Here is a 24,308-nt window from a genome sequence, read left to right as displayed (position 1 = left end):
ATCCTTATCTTCAAATCAAGAGTGTATTGAGTATAAAAAGCAGAGCAAAGCTGATTTTGTTTTTTGAGGGGAAACTAAGATATGTTTTATTTGAGAAGTTGGGACTTTCTTTGCATTCTACGATGGCTACATATTCCATACTGAGAAAGTTCTCGAAACAAGAAAAGCTAAAGAGAGACTAGGATACCAAAAAAAACTACAATTACAGAGAACATCATCAACAGAGATATTAAAATCCTCTGTTTCTTGACTGGCTCCGATCATACTGTTGCCCTGAGCCGCCATTTTGATTGTCCCACCAACCATCTTGAGGCGGTCTAACCATCTCAGGTCTGAATCCAGGGGGTGGAGGCGGCGGTGGTGGAAGCTGGTGGTTAGGGACATGTGGCTGCCATTCAGGTATGTCGTCCTCGTCATCATCATCATCATTAATGCTTGCAGATTTTCCATACTTGTGTATGAGCTTTCTTACTTGATCCAAAGACTTAGGTTGAGCCGCTAATGGCTGAGGAGAAGAAACTGGCACAACCGACGAATTGAAGTTAAATTCCGGCAAATCATCATCTTCTCTCGAAGATGCAGGACCAAATCCAGGCGGCAAATCATCATCATCGGTAGCAGCATCATGTTTTACAGCTTCACGTCCATAACCATGATGACGATTCCTCATTGATGCAAATACAGGAGGTTTCTCTGTGACATTGACTCTCTGCTTCTTGTTTACAGGAAAAACAGAGGTTTTAGAACCAGAAGAAGAAGAATACTGACGCCTTGAACCGGATGCGGGCTTGGGAACGACGGCTCGTCTCCACACAACAACTCCAACCAATCCCATATCCAAAGACTTGACCTCATCGAGCTGATCTTGAGAGATGACTTTGTTTAGCAAATCTAGGGACTCTCCGCGTGTTGGACAAAGGTAAAGCTCCACTCCTGAGGCTGGCTCTGCGTAGCCAACTCTCTGATCAGCTACGTAGGATTCAATAACCTTAAAACAAAAGAAGAAGAAAAAAAGTTGTGACTTTTAAAAGACATGGTTCTGTTTTTTAAATGTGTTGGTGGTACAACCACAAGTGAACATGTTAGAGATTTTTTTTTAAAAATAGATTTGATTTCTTTACCTCAAAAAGGCTGCCACGCTGGCTCTCAGAAATGCCGTCTTTACAAGCCAAGTACATTACCTGCAATGTCAGGAAAAAAAAAAAGCAAACCCTAGTTAGCAATCAAATACCTCACAGTAATTTACCCAAAAAAGATATAACTTTTAAGTTTCTATCTTGCTTCATGTATGTGTTGTGAGTTTTGGGTTTGGGTGTGGAAAAAAAAGTCAACTTTTATGAAATTTAAAGGAATATGTTTGCGTATGGGGTCGAAAGATTCTTTGTAATATTTCCTGATTATTCTATATGACCCACACACATCCACAGTAACGCACATAGAGACATAAAACAACTGATTTGGCATCCTTTTTTTGGATGAATTTAATACAAAGTTTGACCCAACCCATAGTTGGTTCTCTGCATAAAACGTGTCCCATTCCTGTGACGCGTACATGTGAAGTGTTTAATTGTAATCTCTTTGCTTTCTGGATTCCATGAAGAGAAGACAGAAGAGTTTTGAGATGAGACAAAGTGAGACGGTTAAAGATTATATGTACGACACGTAAAAGGGTTACTTCTACTGTTGTCTGAAGCAAGAAATTTTTCAATGTAATGCTACTACAGTGATAACAAAAGAAAGCTTTATATACCATTAGGGCACGGGTTCGAGACTTGGGAAGCTCTTGAATAAACTTCCCAAACCCACTCAGCCTAACTCTACCCTTAACTTCCACCATCGCCGGCCACTCGCTCGTCTCTGCTTTCTCACCACTGCCATAGAAAAACCCAGTCAGAGAATGCTTATTTCCTTTCACTTCAACATTTTTTGGTTAAACCAATCAAAGCATGACTGTACTAATATTCAAGTCTGAGGAAAATCTACATAAAAATTTACAAATTGGAACAAATAAGAATAAGTAACCAGGTTGGTTTTGCACAGATTTCTGAAACTACCAAGGTAAACTGAGACATTATACCTACGGATGGCCTCTAGAGCACCCCCTACTCCTTAATCACCTGATGCATCTCTTATTTATTATCCCTAAGCACTACCTAGCTTGCTGATGATTCAATTAGTCTAGCAAAGATATATTCTTAAAGTTTTACTCAAATACCATTCAAGTTAAATCAGAAAAGAGATTGATCTCTAATACAATTCCAATTCAAGCAACAGTTTACTAGTACTCGAAATAAATACTACTGGTATAGAGAAGAATTTTTCTATGCCCAGAGTAACACAAAAATCAAATAATAGTGATAAATTAGGTAAGGTGATAAGAACTTACCTTTTGAAAATGCCAGTGACAGGGACTACGGAAGACATACTTAGTTGCAGTATTCCATCCCATGCTCTTTCTTCCTTAACATCACTAAGTGCAGAAGTTTTCTCAGAGACATCGTCATCAACTTTGACACTGGCATCAAACTTTGGGGAGCCTTCATCAATCTTTTCAGGTTTTGGTTCAGACAAACATTTACCACTTAATTCCTTAGGAGATTCTTTAGGAGATTTTGAGTCTGACCTAGCTTCGGAATCACTTTTCTCAGACAGAGAGACCTGTATTTCAGAATTCCTATGCGGACTTTCAAACGGAGGCTCAGAGTCTAGGGATTCCATGAACTCATCAAGCGATACAATTGGAGGAAGAAACTCCACGTCCTTCAATTCATCATCTATACCCAAACCTTGCATGGGATCAATCTCTTCACTTGAGGGAAGGGCTGTGTGTGCTTTCTCACTATCAGCTTTTGCTGGCTCATCTTTGAGAGTTGTTTTAACAGAATGAGATTTGGCTTTGGGTCGGCGTTTGCTACGTGACATGATGCCACCAGAGACATCTACCGTGCCACGGTCAACTGGGTCAATTTCAACCTGGAATTCACCCTTATGTGTTTTCCTCACCAGACTTCTGACATCAATATCTGTATCCCGCAGGACAACCATTTCTGCCATCTCTTCAGCTTTGGCTTGACGCCACTGAGAAAGTTCTTTAGAAGCTAATTCTTCGGCTGTCATAGAACACAACCTCTCAGCAGAGATATCTTCAGACATAACTCTTTCTCTTAGCTCAGGATTGTTCTTATCCTTCAAATTGAATAAGAGGGACCTTCCCCTCTCTCTGTACTTTTTGTTAACACCTCCAAATCGCTTATATAGTTCCATTTCAATTTTAGACGCCAAAAGTTTTGGATCCTGAAAAGACTTTTCACCACCGGTTCCAAAATCCTTTGTCTCGCCAAGATCTGAAACATGTTCCAGAACCCATGAGAGTTCATTACCATGTAAAAGGTCATCGTTTGGAAAAATAATATCTGTAAAAGGAACATCATCCCGAGGGAAAACCTCGTCATATTGAGACTTAAGTCCATCAGATTGAATAACATCATCCATCCTGATATCGACAGGAATCTCACTGTCCTTCTGCACAGAGCTTTCAACACCGGTGGGCAATTCTGAGATGGTGGTCCCTTCGCCTATAGGGGCATTGATGCTAGCAGGTGAAGCAGGCTTAAAACTTTGAGTATTCTCCTGGGTGGTCATCGCAGGATTTTCTTCGGTCTTTACATTCTCCTTCCCGTTTGGGAATTCATCATGTTGATGAACCAAGGCCAACGCAGATGCTAACGACTCCCTCATTTTAGACCTCACGGACTCATTAACTTCATCCGTCGCTTTCACCGACCCCCGCGGTGGGATAGGATGTTTCTTGTTTACAACAGGCTTTACCGATTTCTGGAGAGGGGGATCCGTTTGCATCACTTTCTTGCCATGCATCAGGGAATGAAGAGTCTTTTGAGAAAGCATATTAGTCGGAATATGAAGAATCCCATTGCTTGCTGGAGAGAGTTGCTGTAACCAAGGTTTATACTGCTTGTTTGGTGTCTCTGATGCAGAACCACCAAGAATAGTCGTCTCAGGTGGTGACTTCCGCTTCCCTGCTAGCTGCATGGACCCATTTAACTCTGCCATCTCCATCGAAGTTCGTTTTTCTTTAAAAGTTTCCAGATGAATTGAACATTCACCTCAACAGCTGCGAGGTAAAACAAACAGCAAAAAAAAAGAGAGTCAAAATCACAGAAACAATTCCTCTTCTCGTTAGATATCTCAATTACACAACCGAATCAACTAAATCTGAGAATCAAGCCATGAAAATCGAAATCGAAAGGGATGACGAAACGTGAGAATTCGCTAGAAACTTGTATAGGCGATGAGCTAAAAACACACAAATTACAAGGATAAAGAAGATCGAATCAACAATCGAGTTCAACTAAACGAATCGAAACAAAGAACAATAGACCCAAAAAAAAACGATTCAACCCTACATTGACGCATCTCGAGGATAATGGCGAGCACAGATACATACCTGAATATAGGTGCGAGCAATCGTACCGCCTCGTATCTACCGGGGCTTGTGGCAGAGAGATTCAGCGGAACGCAAAGAGAAAAAAAAAGAAGGAAACCCTAGAAGGAGGAAGGGAGATGAACCAATCCGGATGAGACGGATGAGCGTTTTGTGATGATTCTGAAGCTCCTCCCCTCTTCTTTGCTTTGTGATAAAAAGGAAAACTGTGTGTTCGACGTGGATTCCACATTATTGGGCTATTGGGCTTATTAATTAGTTTATTGGATAATTATGAAAAAGCCTTTTTGTCGACGATGAAAAAAGCCTAATTACATTTTTACAACCTTCTGCTTAATACATTAAGCATCAAGTGTCCATGAGATCGAAAGTAATTTTGGTGTGTTACAAAGATATGATTTTTGCTGTTTTTTCATGAAGTCCATATATTTTGTATCGCCTGTCAAAATAGTCACCAACTAGATTAGATTAGGACCCGTGCTCTAGCACAAGTTGTAATTCGTTTAGTTCATTTTATCATTACCATAATGAAATATTATTTATATAATTTTTTTTTATAATTTTTTTGAATAAAATATTATAAAAAAAATCATATGCAAATTTTTTTAGTCATCGTTGGATCATGCTATACACACGCTGATCCTTTTCATCGAGAATAATAGTCTTCAAATACCGCATTTGATTAACATTTGATATAACATTTAATATTTATATATAACATTTAATATAGCATGTAATATTAACATTACATATAACAAACATGATATAATATTAATATTAACAATACATATTATAGCATGTAATAGCATGTTAATATTACAAATATTAACATGTTAATCAAATATTGGGAACAAATATTTGTAATATTTGTAATATCAAATATTTGGTCAAGGATGCTATTATAATAATATTTGTAATAGGATGTTAAATATTGGCCCAATAATAGCATCGCTGTTTTATAACTTTGCTATCATGATTAACAATATATTATCTACAAACAATGGATCACAGAATCGTTGTTTTTTTTTCTGTTTACAATTAATTTGTAATATTCTGTTTATTCTTTTTGGAAATAACGTGATAGCAAATAAATCTTTAGAGGATATATTTTGGTGTGTGTAAAAAGACAATTAAGAATATTTTCTTTTTAAATTTTTTGGAAGCAACTGATTGATTCCTAAAATCTTCCGAAAATGAACTGTTACGGGTTACATCTACCACATAATTTGTAACAAATTAATATCAATATCAATTAATGTAAAACCTATTTGTAATCAACTTATTAAAATTATATAGTCTATTGTGACTTCTATTTTATTATATAGAGGATATTCATAAATGCAACCACTCGCTTCCACACTCACATAGTTTGAACAAACCAAAACATTAGTCTTAAGACTCTTGCTGTTCAATCTGGTTTTCTTGATAGGTTTTAACTTTTACTAGTTGGGCCACTGCTTCGGCTAGTAACATGATTCTCAAACCAGTTCAGTTTGAAAGTGATTTGAAAAAGTTGATCCTATCATCTTATTTCTTAACATATACGAATTGGTAGTACAAAACAAATATTTAGAAGGCAAATTCTTATCCTCATTCCTCTCTATCATATATAACGGTATTACACTTTTTATTCTCATAATCATCCCATCTCCTTAAAAGAACCCCAATATAGTAGAAAAAGACAACATTTCTTAAGCCTTCTCATATAAGAAAATAGATATAAGTAAAGACCTTTTTGCCTTCTATAAAACCCTACAAACCACAACACCCTTTCACTAGTACTCATCTCATTTCAAAACCACTAGAGATTAAGAAAATTATATATTTATAAAATAAAACCCCACCCTGCTTAATACTAAAAGCCTTTAAAATAAAACAATAACCATCTTATGGCTTACGAACGCTGAGGAGCTTAACATCGTCGATAACAGGTCCACACAGTGACGAGAAATCATCGCTTCTCATCGCGTAAAACGTGCTGTAAAACATAATCCTTGTACGGTTCGAAACCGCCACGAATCGCATAGAAGCGCGTTTGAACCCTCCCTTCCCTCGTGACTCGTACGGAACCTTTAAAGTGTCTCTTCCCGCAAACGCCTCAACCACCATCGATCCCTGGCAAGCGTTGTTCGCATCTCCAACCGCAAACGAAAGCACGTAAGTCTTTCCCACAACGGTTCGAGCCACCTGAGCGATTGCGCTTTCTTTGCCTGCTACCAGCTCTACGGCTCGACGGCCTTGCGGGACAGAGAAGTGCTCGACATCGACGTATTTGACGGCTTTGAGTGATTCGATCATCCATGCGGGTAAAGGAGAGTGGTCATCTTCTATAAAGGGAGGAATCAGAACGCCGGTTGTAGCGTTTGAGAGTATATAGGGACCTTCTTCAAATCCTCCGTTTTTCAATATGTTCTCTGTTTCAATTTGATAGCAAAACCATATATCCATTAATCACCCGTAACACATGTCACATCATGCAACCAATCTATTGAAAAACACATGTTCTTAAAAGTTTCTAAACCAAGATGACTATAACTGCAAGTGGACATATAAACAGAATCGAACCATGCCTAACCAAACCAAAAATTTACTTAAGTATTCTATTAAGAATAATAGAATATAATGTTATAGTTTATGAATTAAAAATTACTAATTATTTATTTCAGACATAAGACATGTACAGTACTTGTAAACCTGACAAGTCACAGTCACATTCATAATAATATATAATAAACTCGATTGATAAAATAAATAAATACTTACTATTGGTTGGTCGAGGAGGGTATAGAGCTTTGATTGCTATACCATCAATGAGTGGTCCACAAGCAGGATCTTCTTCCTCACCAGGATTATGAATCACGATCTCGGCCACGTTACTCTCGGCCTGAAACGCCCAAGCGTAGAGATCCCATCCACTGCTACTGTAAACGGTCTGTATAGGAATAACTCCCGAGTCAGGTGCCACCGATATGTTGAGCCGTTCGTCTTGAGCACAAGTCCTAGCAGCGCTGAACGTGAGCGAGTAATACATTCCTTTAGTCACGTTAAGTCTTTGTTTGATCGATGCTTCGTTGCCTAGCCGGACGGCGAATTTTCCAGCAGGGACAACGAGAAGCATGTCACCTTGTTTTTGACCGGATTTAATGTATTCGACGAAGCCTGAAAGCTCCCAGCTTGGAATTGCGTTCTTGTTTATCACTCGCGTTCCTTTCATGTCCGATGGTTTTGGTCCTAGCTCAAAGTCGCCGTTTGGTAACATCCCTGAGTTGAAATTACAAAAACGCCATCAGTACAATTAAGAACACAGTTTTGATTTAATGCTCATGTTATTGTGCTATATAATATAAATAGTATTAGGCTATTAGCTATATAAAGTATTTTCTGCAGGGGTTTTTAAAGTTGGATGTGTATTAAAAGAGAAAAGAGATTTCGTAATTGGACCATCTTATGTCATTGATTGAAAATGTCAAGAGTGATTGTGTCAGAAATGGGTATAAAGGTAAATTAGAGTCTTAACCGACTTACAAAATCAATATAATCGATAAAATAAAAGAACAAAATGGTCCCGAGTCCGACCAATTTGTTTGTTGTTGTTATTGAGCGAGATAAGTAATGAAGTTCTACGTTCGTAATCTACCTTGATTCGAGATCAACTAGTAAGCTTCGTACATCTTTTCCAAATAAGGTTCAAACTAGCTAGGGTGCAATTGTGCAAAACATTACCCTAGGACCACTACACTGTTGTTTACAACCAAACTACTTTCTGTTGAATTAAACTGTTTCTTTAGAGACTTTTTAGATAAAAAAAAAAAACAGAAATTAGCTTTTAAAGAATTATGTCACAAAATATACAATCACATATTCACATATACTAAAACGTGGTAAGGTATATATATGTCTATGTAGTGATTACCGTCAGTGAAGCAGCAGACGGAAGTGATGGTGGCGATGAGAAGAACGAAGAGAAACGAGAGGCTGCCTCTTCCCATCATCGTGAACCAAAGTAAGTAAAAAAGAGACTAGAAAGATTAGTCCTAAGAAAGATAGATAGAGAGAGATGTTAATAAAATTTATGGGGAAGTTAGGACAGGAGCCAGCGATAGCTTATATGGATTCGCAATTTGGAAAACACCTACAGATTTAGCTACAATTTACGGGTTTATGCCACTGATGTGATTCGCGTATCCACGTGGGGCCGTGACTCACTCTTTTGGTGTTTAGCCGGGATGATATCAGAAGGTCACTGAAAGAGGGTTATTTTTGGAAACTCCTTTTAGTTTCTCAATGTTTTTGCTGCCGTCACCGTCAGATTATTAATCCTTAAACAACAAATTAAAAGGTTTAAGGCTAGTACGTAGTATATAAGTCTCCCGTAGAAGTCCTATATAAGACTTATAAGTTAGTACTGACGTTGCCGTCTCACATATTCTAACAGACTCACACTTATGTATATAATAATGGAAACGCACGATAATGCCATAGTGAGTTGGCAAAGGTGAAAGGTCGTAGACAAAATAAATCATTAGACAGCTTTCGCATGTCATTTGTGTTAGTATTAACAAAAGATTGTGTTTTGATGCATATCCCTTCCACATGGTCAATCTTTCAGCACATATATGCCAATAACTCATGGAGATATTTGATACCATATTCCATTTTCTGTCTTCACATCTACGCAATATACAATTTGATATGCTAATTAAAAAAAAACTGCTTCCAACCAGCCTTGAGAAATTTTCAAGTGAAATGTAATTATAGTGAATAGGGCTTGTTTAGTCATTTAATTTATTTGGTCGAGATACAATGGATATGCTATGCGGTGGAGTTGCTACTTGCTACGACGAGGAGGATCGTGTGAGCTTTCTTTGTCATTAAAGTAATATAAGCTGTTGGATATCTCACTTTTCTAAGATTTGCATGTAAACTAAATACTAATACTCGATTTTATTTTATTTGACAACATTTGAGACTTATTGTCGTTACTATGGCTTTTTGTTTTCTTTTATCTTTCAACTTTACTATTGTTTTTTTGTATTTAAATTCAGTTGTGGCGACTGGTCGTCAGGCCATTGTTCGGCTAAAATATGGACGTAAGATAAAACTCTTCAATGTCGGTCGGAATGTGGCCTTTCCATCTTGTTCTCATATTTTCGTACAAGGTTTTTTTTTTCTTTCCAATAATCTCTTTCGTTCTTTATAATTTGAATTAAACTTAAAACAGTTTACCTAAAATAATGTTAACATACAGTATATTTTTCTTTTTCTCGACATTACTCTATGCTTGATAGATCATGTATAACACAAATCACGGCGATTTCAATTAATATAATCAATATAATATTTTTTTTTTATCTTATCTTCTAAAAATTGCCTAATTTTTTTTACTTTTATTATGGCATAAGATAATCCTTCAGGCTCTGAATTGTATTAGATTAATCATGCCATCATGGTAGCAAAAAAATTTCAGAAGTATTTTTTTTTTCTTCTTCATTTATTCACAAAACGAAGCAGAACATAACCTTTTGAAAAACCAAAGCATACAAATGCTTTACGAGTTTTGAAGATCAAGAATTCTCTATTATTATGATCGCAAAACTAGTATACATTTTTTTTTCTTACTTGAGAAAAACCTTAATTCTTTAAAGGTGATTATAATACTCTCGAGTCTGATAAAAAAAAAGGAAACGATATATCTCCAAGATTTGTTAATGCATATATGAAAAAATGAATCTGATGAGCAATGAGACAAGAAAGGGGTAAATGAGAGAAGAAGAGGAACGTGGGTGGGGGCCCAATTGAAAAGGAGACGGCAGAGATGAGAGAAACAGAGCGCTAAAGCCACCTTCGTGCCACTGTCTCTCACCCTTCTCTTATAAGCACAAACACTACTTTTACTATCTTACGGCCCCTATGACCCGACTCCCAGCACCTATGTTCACTTATAACAAAACAGACACCATTTATGGATCATCTTTATCCACAAATATATATGGATATACATTATAGTTTATTTTTTAGTCAAACAACATGTATATATAAAGTATTAGATCGAAGTAAAAATACTTTCAATTTTTTATTTCTAAACGTATTACGTTATTATGACTGACATTAACATTACCCTTTCGAATTAACAACATCATGTATTCGTATATTATATGGTTTTGGAGATGCAGGTGTGCATTAAGCCATAAAGAAGGTTACGAGTGTGTGGCATGTGAGTGTGGTCGAGAGTCTTCTGCTTAATTCCGGTTGCGGCTAACGTCCCACTTGACTCTGTCAGTTGACGTCAAACTTCTCAGGCACTGACGGTGGAAACTCTGTACCTTGACCTTCCCATCCATATTTAACGGCGGCTTAAATTGTTCTCATTGTCATGTGGTGTGGCCTTCCCATGAAAATCCAAAACCACGCTCGTCATGCCCCAATTTTTTGAACCACGTGACAACAACACACAACGAGCCTCATACAGTCTCTTAACAAATTTAAGATTATAAGATACAAAATTCAAAAAACTAATCATATGACATATGAAACCAAGAAAATTTATTTTAAATATATCGTATCGACAACTTTCTGATCACTTTATTTATATAGACTATATTTTTTTCATATAGACGAATTTACTCTAGACGAGTTGATAGATTAATTACTCAAAGCGTTGGAACTTCACGTGAGTTGAAACTGTGATGGTCAGCTATTATTTTCAAGAATTTTACTACATGAGTGTGTTGTATAATTACACAAATTTTAGGATGTTGATTATCCATTGCATCATCTCATGAAGTATCAGAATCATATATCTTTCAAAACTCTCATATCTATATTCTTTTAAAAAAAAAATATGTTATCACACTATCAAACTACTAACAATATTAGCTGGGTAACTTAAAAAGCATTTATAGAAGACAAGGAGGATAAGCTCATCAATTTTTAGGACCCTCGTGTGAAGCTGACTCACATGGAAATGCCATCACTCCTTCATGCCTATCCTTTATTAGAAACACATCTCCACATTGATCTCGTATATAAATTGCAAAATTAATGTAAATAACCATTATAATATATATAATCTTCGTGTTGTGGGTATCTTTTGTGTTTAAATGATGTAACTCATGTAAGCTTGAGAAATATTTAAATTGCTTCCTAAATCATATATATGCAGAGAAATCAAAATTGATATATTTTTTTTTGACAACTAACCAGGGTTGATTTTGACTATTTGATTCTGTTACGTTTCCTATATTATTATTGAAATATTTAGATAGGCACGTATTTAGATATGTATTTTATACTATCTAATTCCTATTTCTTATTGGACAATGAAAGCAGAATGAAGAATTCCTTTTTCTTATACAATTTATTTTGTTTTGGATATATATACAATTCATTCATTCATATCTTTTTTTGTCTTTTCTACTAATTGTTCTCACTTTTTTTTGTTTCTTGACTTTGTGGCAGAGTCACAACAGAGACATGGCTCAACATTACACGAACCAAAACGTCGACACGAAATACACCAAGATATACGTGGGAGGTTTGCCTTGGAAAACAAGAAACGAAGGTTTGAGAAGCTACTTCCAACAGTTCGGAGAAATTATCCATGTTAATGTGGTTTGTGATAGACAAACGGGACGATCACAGGGCTATGGTTTTGTCACGTTTAGAGATGCTGAATCTGCAACGAGGGCTTGCCAGAATCCAAAACCTATCATAGACGGACGAGAGGCCAAGTGCAATTTTGCTTATATTGGTGCTAGGGTTAACAATGACCAAAATGACCAACAACCACAAGTAGCTACCTATGTACCCAAATGGGACCAGTTTGCACCGCAATATTATGCCTACAACTACAATCCTTATGGTTATTGGGTACACCATGTCCCTTACTACTTGTACCAACCTGGCTTTTGACTTATGTGACTATGTGAGCCATCTCGTACGTTGTTGTCTGATTCACTACTTGTTCTATTTGCTAAAATTCAACCTGTTTAGTCCGTGACTTTAATTATAACTTTTTATGTTCATTGCATCTCTTCTGTTTCAACAGAGAACCAGATTTAGTTTTTTTAATCCTTGTTTATTCTGGAATTGTTGACCCGAGTCTGATCGAATATATATCACGCAGACACACAGACTGATCAAATAGTAAATTGTACTGATGTGAAGTTGACTTTTCAAAGGGTTGAAATCTGAGAGAGTCCAACCTTTTCTGAAAGTCCGTTCACACTTAAATCATTCTCAACCTCATAAAAAAAAAACTCCACAAGATCTGTTAACATCTTGAAACCAAAATCTACGAATTGATCATCTTCATCAGCAATGGGAAACTGTCTAAAGCCTCTGAAAGAGCAACAACCTCCTCCTTCAATATCTCCCAAGCCTCTCAATCTCATCAATCCTCCAACTTCTGGTACACACCTCTGTTTTCACATGCACTTTTTATTTTTGTTTACACACAAAATCTAAATACGTTAGTTATATATATAAAGAAGTGGAGTCAGAAAAGGAGAGTTTGAGAGAGTTCAGCTTTGCGAAAATGAGCAAGGCAACAAAGAAATTCAAAGAATACATGTGTGTAGAGAGTAATGATGGTGGTGGTTTTCGAACAATCTACCAAGGCTACATTAATGAGACAACATTTGCTCCATCAAGAACTGGAATCGCTGTTTCTGTCATGGAATGTTATCAAGATGATACTCGGGATATACAAGACTGGAAGGTAAACCAAAATATATCTTGCCATTTTTACACTCAACTACTACTATTTATATATATTTTTGTCTTATTTATGTATTGGGCACAAAAACCATTGAGTTGCAGGAAGAAGTGAAGTCACTTGGAAGTATTTCTCATCCTAATTTAGCAAAACTTTTAGGTTACTGTTGTGAAGAAAACAGATCATTCTTAGTTTTCGAATACTTCCACAAGGGAAGTTTGGAGAGTCACATTTTCGGAAGTTAAGATCTCTTCTAATCAATGGCTCCATATATTTCTAAAACACAGTATACTCAAATTTTGGTTTACATACAGTTTCATGTTTTCTCAACAGAAGAAGGAGAAGCATTGCCGTGGGAAATACGCGTTAAGATAGCCATTGGAGCAGCTCAAAGTATTGCGTTTCTACATTCGGTCAAGAACACCGCACTATATAGAGAACTCAGAATGTATAACATTTTGCTTGACGAGGTAAATGACTTTAGACCACTCTTCATCCTGTTTTTATTGTTTATATAATCTTACATTAATAATGAAACTTGAACTTTTGGATTGTCATCAGCACTACAACACAAAGTTGTTCTATCTTGTATCAAATAAACTATGTTTGATAGAAGAAAGTATCACGACTGCATTCATTGGAAGAACAGAATATGTAGCTCCTGAATATGTAATCTCAGGTACACCCAAAATCTTAAGTTTTGTTTTACAAAAACTCTAGTTAATATTTCGTTGTTGGATGTTTAAGACAATTCTGTAATGTATACGTAGGTCATTTGGGAATGAAGAGTGATGTGTATACATTTGGTGTGATCTTGTTTGAGATCTTAACTGGTTTGAAAGCTTCAGATGGTAAAAAGAATGAGAAACTGCAAAGCTTACATGTCTGGACTAAACCTTTCTTGTCCGATCAAAGTAAAATGCGGGAAATAATCGATCCTCGACTTGGGAACGATTATCCTGTGAATGCAGCGATACAGATGGGAAAACTCATCAAAAGATGCATCAAGCTGGACACTGGCAAACGACCAACGATGCAACAAGTCTTGGATAGGTTGAATGAGATAGCAGAGATCAAAGATTAATAATGCGTAGAGGTAAAAAATGAGACTTGAAGTTGAACAAGTTTGGGGCTAATTTATAATAACTCAAGTGTTTTATTTAATTTATAGAACAACAAAACAAAACTGGAGCCTGTGAGATTTCTGAAACAGTAAGCCATTTATAATTGATAACGTTAATATCACAAACATTGCAACGAGAAAGTGTTTGAACCCAAGAGCTCCAACATCTAATCTCCGAATCTCCTAACACTTCCTAACTCAGTGGTTTATTTTACACATACTGAAATCAAATAGTAAATACTGTGGATTTTTTTTTTTTTGTTCTTTTAATGTGAAGTTGACTTTTCAAAGCGTTGAAATCTGAGAGAGTCCAACCTTTTCTGAAGATTCGTTCACACTTAAAATAATTTTCAACCTCATAAAAAAAATAACTCAACAAGATCTTTTAAGTTCTTGAGATTAAAATCTACAGATTGATCATCTTCATCAGCAATGGGAAACTGTCTAAAGTCTCTGAAAGAACAACAACCTCCTCCTTCAATTTCTCCCAAGCCTCTCATCAATCCTCTAACTTCTGGTACACCTCTGTTTCCAAATGCATTTTTTTAGGTTTGTTTACATATAAAATCTAAATACGTTACTTATATAAAGTGGTGGAGTCAGAAAAGGAGAATTTGAGAGAGTTAAGCTTTGCGAAATTGAGCAAGGCAACAAAGAAATTCAGACAATACAAGATCATAAAAGGTAATGATAATGGCTGCTGTATTCGAACATTCTACCAAGGCTACATCAATGAGACAACCTTTGCTCCATCAAAAACTGGAATCGCTGTTTCTGTCATGGAATGTTATCAAGATAGTTCGCAGACTCTACAAGACTGGAAGGCAAGTCCATTTTACTGTATATCTTTCTTTTTTGGTCTTATTTATGTATTGTATGCATCTGATGGGCACAGAAACAATTGAGTTGCAGAAAGAAGTGAAGTCTCTTGGACGTATTTCTCATCCCAATTTAGTCAAACTTTTAGGTTATTGTTGTCAAGATAACAAATCATTCTTAGTTTTCGAATACTTGCACAGAGGAAGTTTGGACAATCACATATTCGGAAGTTAAGATCTCTTCTAATCAATGGGTCCATTTCTCTAACAATCAGTAAACTCAAATTTTGCTTTACATACAGTTTCATGTTTCCTCTCAACAGAAGAAGGAGAAGCATTGCCGTGGGAAATACGCGTTAAGATAGCCATTGGAGCAGCTCAAAGTATTGCATTTCTACATTCGGTCAAGAACAGCTCACTATATAGAGAACTCAGAATGTATAACATTTTGCTTGACGAGGTAAATGACTTTATACCATTCTATTCTTGTTCTTGTTGTTTATAATCTTACAATAATGAAACCCTAACTTTCGGACTTCATGATTAGCACTACAACACAAAATTGTTCTATCTTGGATCAAAGAGGGTAGGTTTGTTAGAAGGAACTGCATTCATAGGAAGAACTGTGTATATAGCTCCTGAATATATAATATCAGGTACACCAAAATCTGATTACAAAAGATTCTGATTAATATTTCGCGGTTTGATGTTTAAGACAATTGTGTAATACACGTAGGTCATTTGGGAACAAAGACTGATGTGTATACATTTGGTGTGATCTTGTTTGAGCTTTTAACTGGTTTGAAAGCTTCATACTGTAAACATAATGAGAACATGCAAAGCTTACATGTCTGGACTAAACCTTTCTTGTCTGATCAATGTAAAATCCGGGAAATCATCGATCCTCGACTTGGGAACAGTTATCCTATGAATGCAGCGACACAGATGGGAAAACTCATCAAAAGATGCATCAAGATGGACACTAGCAAACGACCATCTATGCAACAAGTCTTGGATAGGTTGAATGATATAGCAGAGATCAAAGATTAATAATGCGTAGAGGTAATGAGATTTGAAGTTGGACAAGTTTGGACCTACTTTGTAATCATTCAGTGGTTTATTTATGGATTAATCTGATTGTGTATCTGAATTTTTATAGGAAATTTGAAATTTTTAGACAACTAAACTGGACTGGACTAAAATCTTGATTATATTGTGTATCACAACTAAAATCTCCCTCTATGTCTCATCAACTTAACAAAACTTACCAAACTGGACTTGACTCTCTCTTCTTATATATTTGAGTCTGAGATAAAATTTGCACAAACTTGGCTTATATGAATACAAGCATACCCAACCTTGCCTTGTATGCCATGTTCTTTGTTTGGCCTGAGTGAGTAATTGAAATTTTCAAAGGGTTGATTTCTGAGGCCAGTCTAAACCTTCTTTTTTCTTTCTTATAGCTTCTTTCATTAGTTTCAAACTCTTATTAAAACCCTATGAGATCGAACTTGTGTATCCTATTCCAATTTTGAGAGCCAAAGAGATTAAGAAACAACAAGCATTTGAAGCCTTTGATCGTCAACAATGGGAAACATTGTAACGCCTTTCAAACAACAACAACCTTCTTTTGCTTACCAGCCTCTCACCGTCCCTCTACTTTCAGGTACATGCAACTCTGTTTTTTAAAGGCACTTTTACTATTGTTTACATGTAATGTTTTTAAAAAATGCGTGGCTCATATTTATGTATGTATATGGAAAAGTGGAGGCACAAAACGAGAATCTGAAAGTCTTCAGATTTACGGATTTGAAGAAAGTAACCAAGAATTTCAAAAAAGACAGGGTAGTAGAATGTGAAAATGGCTCTGTTCGAAATTTCTACAAGGGATACATCGATGAAACCACATTTGCTCCATCAAGAACTGAAACAGGAATCGCTGTTTCTGTCATGGAATTGGAATGTGATAGGTCATGCTCTCTACAGGACTGGATGGTAAGCAAAAGCCTGTCTCTCTTTCATTGTATTATGTCTTGTCTACTTATCTGATGGGGGACAAAAAACCTATGAGTACTCGCAGGAAATAGTGAGGTCTCTAGAACACATTTCTCATCCTAATTTGGTCAAGCTTTTGGGTTACTGTTGTGAAGATAACAAATCACTCTTCTTGGTTTTCGAACACTCGCACAGAGTACGCTTGGACAGTCGCATTTTCGGAAGTTAAGATCTCTTCCCAATTATAAAAAAACCTGTATATATAGATTATTTTTGCATTACATATATAGAGTTTCATGTTTCCCTCATCATCAGAAGATGAAGAAGAAGCATTGTCATGGGAAATACGGATTAAGATAGCCATTGGAACAGCTCAAGGTCTCGCCTTTCTCCACTCGATCAACAAGTTCCCGATAAATCGAGAAATCAGAATGCATAACATTATGCTTGACGAGGTGGTAATGATTTTTATTTCTATTATGCTTGACGAGAAATTAATATCTAAGTTTGGATGATCATCAGCAATACAATGTTAAATTGCTTTATCTTGATTCAAACAAACAACATCGTTTGGTAGATGAAGGTCGACATGCTGGAATATTCAAATGCCTACCTCCTGAATGTGAGTCAGCAGGTATCACCTAAATCATATATAACTAATTTGGTTTCTGATTAATCGTTGTTCAAAATGTTAAAGACGACAACCGTGGAATTTATATATAGGTTGTTTCGGAATGGAGTCCGATGTTTACATATTTGGTGTGATCTTGCTTGAGCTTTTAACTGGTTCGAGATATGAAGGAACAATCAAGAACAGGCAAAGCTTAGATAATCATAAGATTGCGGAAATAATCGATCCTCGACTTGGGAACCTTTATCCAGCGGATGCGGTGACACAGATGGGTAAACTCATCTACAGATGCACTGAGCATGATAAAAAGAAACGACCATTGATGCAACAAGTTTTGGATGTTCTGAATTATATTGCAGAGATTAAGGATTGATGTTTAGAGGTACTTACTTTGAATTCGTTAATAAAACAGATCCGTTCAGCTATGAGTATATGTTTTAAAGTGATGATAAGCTCTGATGGAGGGTATTTACCTTGAATTCTGGCAGATGTGGTGTACGTCTTTGTGGTGCAGGCAAAAGCTGGAGCTATGGGGTGAAGAGCATGCTGATTTTGAAACAGTGATTTGCTCACCTGCCTTGACTTTCCATCATTTAGCTTTTTCCTTGTGACGGCTTTGTTTTTGATGAATCGGATTAGTAGTGCTAGCTAAGTTTTAGTTGTTTCCCTGCAGTGAAAAAAATCAACATATTAAAATAACCAAAGACATATGTTACCTTGTTATTAATCGACCAGATTTTGATGTAGTTGTTACTTACTGTAACAACACTGTCGCCGGCCACAGACAGTGTTTGTTCTCTGAATAAACTTCATCCTTCTCTGAATTCTGGTGCCTTCTCGAGTTCCAATACAATTGTACCTCTTTCTTCAACAAAAAATAAGTATTATTGGTTGAGGGAGATAGATAAACTTGAAACATAACAAAATAAAGGAAAACAGAGGAATTTGAGATGACTTACAGAGCAAGAAAAGGGGGGTTGCATCGTTAGGGTCATAAATCAGAGCATCATCCCTAACATTAAGGGAAGCCTGCTGATTTTGAAACAATTAGGCTCACCTATCTTGAATTTGCATCATCTAGATTTTTCCTTTTGATGAATGGCTTGATATTTCAGAATCAGGCTTGTAGTGCTAGCTATGTTTTTAACACTTGTTTCCCTACAATGAGATAACACATAAAATACCATTACCAGAGGAACAAGAGACCAAATTGGGTATCACAACGGTTATTAAGAATGGAACGACTTGCCTGACTTGTTTGAAAACAGCAATGGAGTCTTTGCATCGATGATTGAGCTTCTTCTCCACTCCGGTGATGAGTTGTTTTTGTAGAGAGCTGTTTCACAGAATCACCAAAACCAACAAACACATCAAGATACCAAATAGAAGAAAATGAACGAACACTTATCTTAGAAGGCAAAACATTCAGATGAGAGTTGAAGAGACGCGCACCGTCAACCCCAAGAATTAACCTTTTTCGCTGTGGAATTTCTTTCTAGTCAAATCTGATGAGAGTTGAAGAAGAAACGCCATAACAACGTCCTCCTCTGAACGTCCATCACTTGCAAAGACACGAATAAAATACTTCCACCAGATATTATTCATCAACAATACTTGAATTCCGAGAGTCGAGAAGAGGAGAGAAGGTGTTAAGATATAACACCAAAAAAAAAAAGAGAGATTATTATTGGTTGAGGAATCATAAATGTAGGACCTGAGTTAGCAAAGTGTAGCTCAGTTAATTATTCCATGGACGGATTGCTGCAACATAGCTATGATAAGCCACAGTTCAGTACTAGAAAAGCAAAATATAATCATTTAAGAAATATCTCAATCATCAAATAATTGTCAAGTTCATCGTAACTACGCTAACCTGATGTTCCGAAGAAAAATTAATGTAGAAGAGGTCCATGGCTGAAGTCCAATCAATCACAAAATGTTTATTGTTGCCATCTACTACTACTAAGAGTTCCTTCTTCTTATACTCCGTCATTTCCCCAAAACAAGGCCGCTTCTCCTCTCAATCGCCCATTTGTCTCTTTTGTTCAGAATCATTCACTTATCAGTTTCGTTTTTTTTCACTTGTTTTAAGGACTCTCTTTATTAAAAAAAAACTGAAAAACAAGAGGTTTTTGTTTTCGTTTTATCTTTGTGTAAACTTTGGTAATTTGAGAATTTATTTTGTGGTATATCATATGGTGGTAATTTCTAATTTGTTCACAGATTGGGATAATGCGTAATGATACATTAAGTTTTCTCAAAACATTAATTTTAGGGTTTCCAAATCTTAGCTTACATTTGTTACCAGAAAATATAGGATCGTCGTCGTTTTAAATAATATCTATTTACGAGGGAATTAACAGAAAAAGAACGTTTAAACTTTTTGGTTCGAATTTGGTAGAAAAGGAGTCTCAAATAGAACATTTTATCTCTTTGAGTCCGGTTCGGATTTTGAACAAGTTAGACAAATAAAAGCATAAGTAACAAATACAATAGATTATTATACATTTAAATATATATTTAATTAAATTTTTCTAATATAAATTTTGATTTTTTATAAAGAACATAATTTTGGTTAATTTTGGTTTGGGTATGTAAAATTCAGATATGATTCATGTTCAATCTTTCAGATTCTTATAAAATTTATGTGGATTTGGATTTGATAAACTCGATTTTATTCAGATATGCATTACTAGTATTTACACTTTCGACATTAAGAAGAGAGTCAATTTCATTAGATAGATATATCTTGGCATGTGAGATGTGTCTTAGTTTTAGAGATCTCCTCTGGCAAGTTTTTAAGTTCTTAGAATATTCTTTCTTAATTTTATTCATCGTGGATTTTCAATATTTTGGACCGTTTAGTATCAAACTCTATTACAAATTCAAACGTTTTCTTATAGTAATAGAAATCTACATCAAGATACATTATATCTAAAATTTATGTTCAATGAAACTTTCCCTTAACACAAACAACAACATCTGTGGGACAATCTCACAACATCTAGGAAATGTGATCATTTCCAATTACGAAAGAGAGTATTCTTAATTGACTTCAGTTACAACAAAAATTTCCGACCAAATAAAAGATAATTTATTCAAATCGTAATAGTCGAAAGTCAGTTTATATCGATTACTTAATATGTAGAATTATACTTCATCTTAATTCTCATTAAAACCTTATGTACTACGTAATTTCATTAAATTCTGTAATCGTGATGCCCTTGTTTTTTCATAATATTCTAATTTTTACCATTGAACATACATTTTGGATTGTGGGACATGTTTGTTCCACAATTTTTCTACTAACGGCTTGACCCGTCTGATTTGTATCACTTGATTTGCCATTTAAAGCCTAAGTGTGACATGTTTGATATGTTTGATCCACAGTTATTCTATGGACAAAATACATTATCAATACCACTTTATTCATAAAAATGAAATTTCAGCCATAAAATATTTGTAAATTTTATTAAAATTGTAATATTTATTCCATATTTATTATATTTAATATTTAACTTTTATTTCGCTCATCCCACACTTCTTTTGCATATTATTCTTCATCCGCTATTGCCACACTTGAGCTGCATTCTCCTTCCTGATTCGGTTTTCATTTAGTAATATATTTAGTTTTCTACAAAAAAAAAAACAATGATTATAATGTATATCTACACGACAATAACATATTTTGTAAAAAAAATTTAGGATAATATAAATTACAGTGATATTAACTTATCTATGATTTACATTATAACGCAAATTGAATTGCCACTATGTTAGTTATGAAACACATGCAACCCATCAAAAATACCAATGTTTAACCAAAAAATTAGTTAAATAGAGTTATTAAAAAATAAAAACTAATGAGCGATAATTTAGAAAAGAAAACTCACCCTTCAGTCAAAATAAATTTGGTATCTTGCCAATATAATTTGAGAAGATCACCTGATTTGAGGCCTCTTGTATTTACAATATTTTTCCATCCACTATACATACGAAAACCTTTGTTGTGTTCTTTAAGCTTAACCGTATACGATTTGTCATTAGCAACGACTTCCACTTGAATACCTTCTCGAGGTATTGTAGTTTTCATTTTTTTTTGTATGTTTTCCATAGTATTTTTGGGTAAAGTCAAAAAACCCACTACAGAAACATCAGTATCTGATAGCTTTTTTGCTATCAACATATTTGGATCCATTTAGCTAACCTTTTCATCTCCCCGAGAATATAACTAAAAATGATTTTAAGAAAATAAAATTATTGAGGAGTTTGACAACTAAAGCTCATAATATTTATATACATACATTAGCCAAAAACAATGCTTTTAAACATTTATTAATTTTAAATTTTAAAATCCCTAGTAATAATTAGATATCTAGGGATTAATTGACAACATGATTTGTTATATTCATTTTCATTAAAAGTAAAAAATCACACTATAAATTGATTTTTTTTTTTTTTTAAATTGAAATATGTATCCAGTTATACACAAACACATGTAACAATGAACATATTTAACTTTTCTTGCTGTCCCATAAAAATATAACTTTGACATACACACCAAGATAATTAAAGAATAATTCATTTGGAGTTATGATTTACTTGGTCACAAAATCTAGATCCGGTTAAGTCATTTGCTCCAATTCCAAAATTTCTAACCCAATTATACACTCCCATCATGGTTGAAGACGATCTCAATTCTAAGAAACCATAACCAACAATCTGATATTCTCAATCTAATTCCCAATTCTTCAACAATACCATCTTCATCTCAACAACATTCACAAAAGCTACAAGTCGCTGCTCTGTTTTTGTTCCACCTGGTGCGCCTAATGCAGCTTCGCCTCAGATTCCTGGCTCACATTTCTCCACAAATATTCCATGGCCACCACCATTAAGTCCCGGTATGCAATTCACTCGTGTTTAAACTATATTGGGTTTAGAGAAACCCGACCCAAAAAATTTTGGACCTTGTGCCCAATTTTTTTTTTTTTTTAAACTTAGAGACTTATTTGCGAAATCTTTCATCTTTTGCATCTTTCGGATCTTTAAATTTTTCATTTTTTTTTTTCATTTGTTTTTTCTTTAATTTCAGTTCGTTCCGATTATTACCATCCGAAACATAACAAAATATCCGCAAAATCAGAAACAATCCAAAACCTACAACAAATAAAAGAAATATAACATCCATTTGCAGAGTTGAAAATGCAAACTACAAGTACTTAAATAACAATAACAAGCATTCAAATACAAAACCAGAGTTCAACTTGAAACTAAAAACATAAGCTGAAGTTATGCGGCTTAAAACTACACAAATTGAATGATAAAGGTAAGAAAACATGGGATGATAAAGTTCAGCAAAACAAACCGTATCATGAACTTAAACTTGCAAGTAGAAGTGTATGACCAGAGCCTTGAGGCATTTAAGAAATATCTCAATCATCAAATAATTGTCAAGTTCATCGTAACTACGCTAACCTGTTGTTCCGAAGAAAACAAAGAAGGGCATTTTACCTTTATAGAAAAATTAATGTAGAAGAGGTCTACGCTAACCTGTTGTTCCGGAATGAACTCTTGCAGCTGCGACTTCAGACCCTGCATTGCCACCATTTAAACGAAATAAACAAATAACATCACAAGCAGAAACAATACTAAGAAGGAAAAAAAACAAACCTTGGCCTTTGAGTTTGGCTCTGCAAGCAGCCTCCTTCCTCGACTCCACCAGTGAACTGAACAAACATCTCCACTTGGAACCTTGTGTATCAACCACGGCCAACAATACATGCACCTACCAAAAAGAGACGTGTGAGTACATTGTCGGATTTATAAGAAAAGAAAAACAGATGGAAGATTTCAGAGAAACAGACCTTATTCGTTCTAAATGTGTAGCAACAATCATATAATCGGGGAGGAGAACCCACTATCTTGGCCAAGAGATCAGCAGCGGCAGCTTTGTTGAATGGCTTCAAGGAATGAGTCGCATCAAATATTATCTACGTAGAGAAATCCAAAGGCCTCGGGAATCTGATAAGAATTGAAGAAGAAACGCCATCAAAACAACGTCCACTGAACATCCATCACTTGAAAAGACACGAACTTCCACCAAATAGTATTCATCAACACTGTTTGGATCCTGAGAGTAGAGAAGAGAAGGTGACAAGATATAACACCACAATAAACAAGAAAAAAAAAGAGATTGTAATTGGCTGAGGGATCCAAAAAATTGAAACACAAAAAAATAAAATAAAGGATACGGATCTTAAGTTTACTTACAGATGATTTTTCCATTGTTGTTGTTGACTCGTTGTTATTTGTTGGGCAGGTCATCCCTGATTAGACATGCGATGAAAGAGTGAACAACATACTTATTAGTGAAAGAAACAAAATAATCTCTGATGGAGGGTATTAACCTTAAAATTATGGCAGATGTGGTGTACTTCTTTGGGGTGCAGGCAAAAGCTGGAGCTATGAAGTGAAGAGCTTCTAGATTCAGAAACAATAAGTAGCTCATCTATGTATCAATTATGGTTGGGGAACTACTGAAGCAAACAAGGATCGTTGGT

General features: G+C 35.4%; 5 protein-coding genes and 2 long non-coding RNA genes across 29 annotated transcripts in view; 3 read left to right on the top strand and 4 right to left on the bottom strand.

Annotated features, from left to right (window-relative positions):
* LOC104705409 lies at positions 69 to 4,629 on the bottom strand. Its single transcript, XM_010421411.2, has 5 exons — positions 4,466 to 4,629; positions 2,387 to 4,132; positions 1,751 to 1,871; positions 1,122 to 1,181; positions 69 to 988 (listed from the first exon to the last, which is right to left on the bottom strand). The coding sequence occupies exons 2-5, from the start codon at positions 4,075 to 4,077 to the stop codon at positions 230 to 232; spliced, it is 2,631 nt and encodes an 876-aa protein (XP_010419713.1). The 5' UTR covers positions 4,078 to 4,132; positions 4,466 to 4,629; the 3' UTR covers positions 69 to 229.
* LOC104705408 lies at positions 5,985 to 8,536 on the bottom strand. Its single transcript, XM_010421410.2, has 3 exons — positions 8,376 to 8,536; positions 7,226 to 7,723; positions 5,985 to 6,876 (listed from the first exon to the last, which is right to left on the bottom strand). The coding sequence occupies exons 1-3, from the start codon at positions 8,452 to 8,454 to the stop codon at positions 6,350 to 6,352; spliced, it is 1,104 nt and encodes a 367-aa protein (XP_010419712.1). The 5' UTR covers positions 8,455 to 8,536; the 3' UTR covers positions 5,985 to 6,349.
* On the top strand, positions 12,634 to 14,342 carry LOC104705403 (putative inactive serine/threonine-protein kinase At5g11400). 2 transcript variants are annotated; one of them, XM_019228221.1, is made up of 6 exons: positions 12,634 to 12,872; positions 12,952 to 13,181; positions 13,283 to 13,418; positions 13,515 to 13,648; positions 13,740 to 13,857; positions 13,949 to 14,342. In XM_019228221.1, the coding sequence occupies exons 1-6, from the start codon at positions 12,782 to 12,784 to the stop codon at positions 14,260 to 14,262; spliced, it is 1,023 nt and encodes a 340-aa protein (XP_019083766.1). In that variant the 5' UTR covers positions 12,634 to 12,781; the 3' UTR covers positions 14,263 to 14,342. The 2 variants fall into 2 exon arrangements, with proteins under 2 accessions (XP_019083766.1, XP_019083765.1); XM_019228220.1 differs by having other exon boundaries at positions 13,512 to 13,648.
* Positions 14,198 to 16,670, top strand: LOC104705405 (putative inactive serine/threonine-protein kinase At5g11400). 4 transcript variants are annotated; one of them, XM_019228224.1, is made up of 7 exons: positions 14,198 to 14,274; positions 14,714 to 14,818; positions 14,893 to 15,125; positions 15,214 to 15,349; positions 15,443 to 15,579; positions 15,667 to 15,775; positions 15,856 to 16,305. In XM_019228224.1, exons 2-7 carry the CDS (start codon positions 14,734 to 14,736, stop codon positions 16,167 to 16,169), a joined length of 1,014 nt encoding a protein of 337 aa, XP_019083769.1. In that variant the 5' UTR covers positions 14,198 to 14,274; positions 14,714 to 14,733; the 3' UTR covers positions 16,170 to 16,305. The 4 variants fall into 4 exon arrangements, with proteins under 4 accessions (XP_019083769.1, XP_019083767.1, XP_010419708.1 ...); XM_019228222.1 differs by having other exon boundaries at positions 14,264 to 14,390; XM_019228223.1 differs by lacking the exon at positions 14,198 to 14,274 and adding an exon at positions 16,583 to 16,670 and having other exon boundaries at positions 14,580 to 14,818; positions 15,856 to 16,181.
* Positions 16,698 to 17,991, top strand: LOC104705406 (putative inactive serine/threonine-protein kinase At5g11400). Of its 4 annotated transcripts, none has more exons than XM_019228228.1 (6): positions 16,698 to 16,785; positions 16,885 to 17,114; positions 17,200 to 17,338; positions 17,430 to 17,569; positions 17,692 to 17,736; positions 17,838 to 17,991. In XM_019228228.1, the coding sequence occupies exons 1-6, from the start codon at positions 16,707 to 16,709 to the stop codon at positions 17,877 to 17,879; spliced, it is 675 nt and encodes a 224-aa protein (XP_019083773.1). In that variant the 5' UTR covers positions 16,698 to 16,706; the 3' UTR covers positions 17,880 to 17,991. The 4 variants fall into 4 exon arrangements, with proteins under 4 accessions (XP_019083773.1, XP_019083771.1, XP_019083772.1 ...); XM_019228226.1 differs by having other exon boundaries at positions 17,692 to 17,748; XM_019228227.1 differs by having other exon boundaries at positions 17,430 to 17,572.
* On the bottom strand, positions 17,950 to 18,899 carry LOC109125829. 2 transcript variants are annotated; one of them, XR_002032931.1, is made up of 4 exons: positions 18,803 to 18,899; positions 18,504 to 18,610; positions 18,219 to 18,412; positions 17,950 to 18,038 (listed from the first exon to the last, which is right to left on the bottom strand). It is a non-coding gene; the product is annotated as an uncharacterized LOC109125829 (long non-coding RNA). The 2 variants fall into 2 exon arrangements; XR_002032932.1 differs by having other exon boundaries at positions 18,504 to 18,606.
* Positions 19,552 to 24,308, bottom strand: part of LOC104705407 — a 9,087-nt gene continuing 4,330 nt past the window's right edge. For 12 of the 15 annotated variants that reach the window (XR_002032923.1, XR_002032928.1, XR_002032915.1 and 9 more), the window contains 5 exons: positions 24,156 to 24,284; positions 24,019 to 24,074; positions 23,613 to 23,878; positions 23,419 to 23,533; positions 22,922 to 23,340 (listed from right to left, as the gene is read on the bottom strand). This is a non-coding gene — a long non-coding RNA (uncharacterized LOC104705407). Of the gene's footprint in view, positions 19,619 to 22,921; positions 23,341 to 23,418; positions 23,534 to 23,612; positions 23,879 to 24,018; positions 24,075 to 24,155; positions 24,285 to 24,308 lie in introns of those variants that run through there. The other 3 variants (XR_002032919.1, XR_002032929.1, XR_002032917.1) reach the window with 3 other exon arrangements.

This window comes from Camelina sativa, chromosome 8 (assembly GCF_000633955.1).
Source record: "Camelina sativa cultivar DH55 chromosome 8, Cs, whole genome shotgun sequence".
Taxonomy (NCBI): Eukaryota; Viridiplantae; Streptophyta; class Magnoliopsida; order Brassicales; family Brassicaceae; genus Camelina; species Camelina sativa.
Note: the sequence above shows the minus strand (reverse complement) of the source record. Positions and strands in the feature narration are given on the sequence as shown.

Excerpts from the sequence above, each read along its gene's own strand:
- LOC104705409 (XM_010421411.2), bottom strand. The coding sequence starts at position 4,077 with ATGGAGATGGCAGAGTTAAATGGGTCCATGCAGCTAGCAGGGAAGCGG. Across the intron at positions 1,872-2,386 it reads GTCACTGGCATTTTCAAAAG|TGGTGAGAAAGCAGAGACGA; the intron begins GTAAGTTCTTAT and ends TTTCTATGGCAG. Across the intron at positions 989-1,121 it reads AGCGTGGCAGCCTTTTTGAG|GTTATTGAATCCTACGTAGC; the intron begins GTAAAGAAATCA and ends TTTTGTTTTAAG.
- LOC104705408 (XM_010421410.2), bottom strand. The coding sequence starts at position 8,454 with ATGATGGGAAGAGGCAGCCTCTCGTTTCTCTTCGTTCTTCTCATCGCC. Across the intron at positions 7,724-8,375 it reads CGTCTGCTGCTTCACTGACG|GGATGTTACCAAACGGCGAC; the intron begins GTAATCACTACA and ends ATTTCAACTCAG. Across the intron at positions 6,877-7,225 it reads CCCTCCTCGACCAACCAATA|AGAACATATTGAAAAACGGA; the intron begins GTAAGTATTTAT and ends AAATTGAAACAG.
- LOC104705403 (XM_019228220.1), top strand. The coding sequence starts at position 12,782 with ATGGGAAACTGTCTAAAGCCTCTGAAAGAGCAACAACCTCCTCCTTCA. Across the intron at positions 13,419-13,511 it reads GGAGAGTCACATTTTCGGAA|AAGAAGGAGAAGCATTGCCG; the intron begins GTTAAGATCTCT and ends TTTTCTCAACAG. Across the intron at positions 13,858-13,948 it reads TCCTGAATATGTAATCTCAG|GTCATTTGGGAATGAAGAGT; the intron begins GTACACCCAAAA and ends ATGTATACGTAG.
- LOC104705405 (XM_019228223.1), top strand. The coding sequence starts at position 14,734 with ATGGGAAACTGTCTAAAGTCTCTGAAAGAACAACAACCTCCTCCTTCA. Across the intron at positions 15,126-15,213 it reads AGACTCTACAAGACTGGAAG|AAAGAAGTGAAGTCTCTTGG; the intron begins GCAAGTCCATTT and ends ATTGAGTTGCAG. Across the intron at positions 15,776-15,855 it reads TCCTGAATATATAATATCAG|GTCATTTGGGAACAAAGACT; the intron begins GTACACCAAAAT and ends TAATACACGTAG.
- LOC104705406 (XM_019228225.1), top strand. The coding sequence starts at position 16,707 with ATGGGAAACATTGTAACGCCTTTCAAACAACAACAACCTTCTTTTGCT. Across the intron at positions 16,786-16,884 it reads CACCGTCCCTCTACTTTCAG|TGGAGGCACAAAACGAGAAT; the intron begins GTACATGCAACT and ends TATATGGAAAAG. Across the intron at positions 17,749-17,837 it reads TCCTGAATGTGAGTCAGCAG|GTTGTTTCGGAATGGAGTCC; the intron begins GTATCACCTAAA and ends ATTTATATATAG.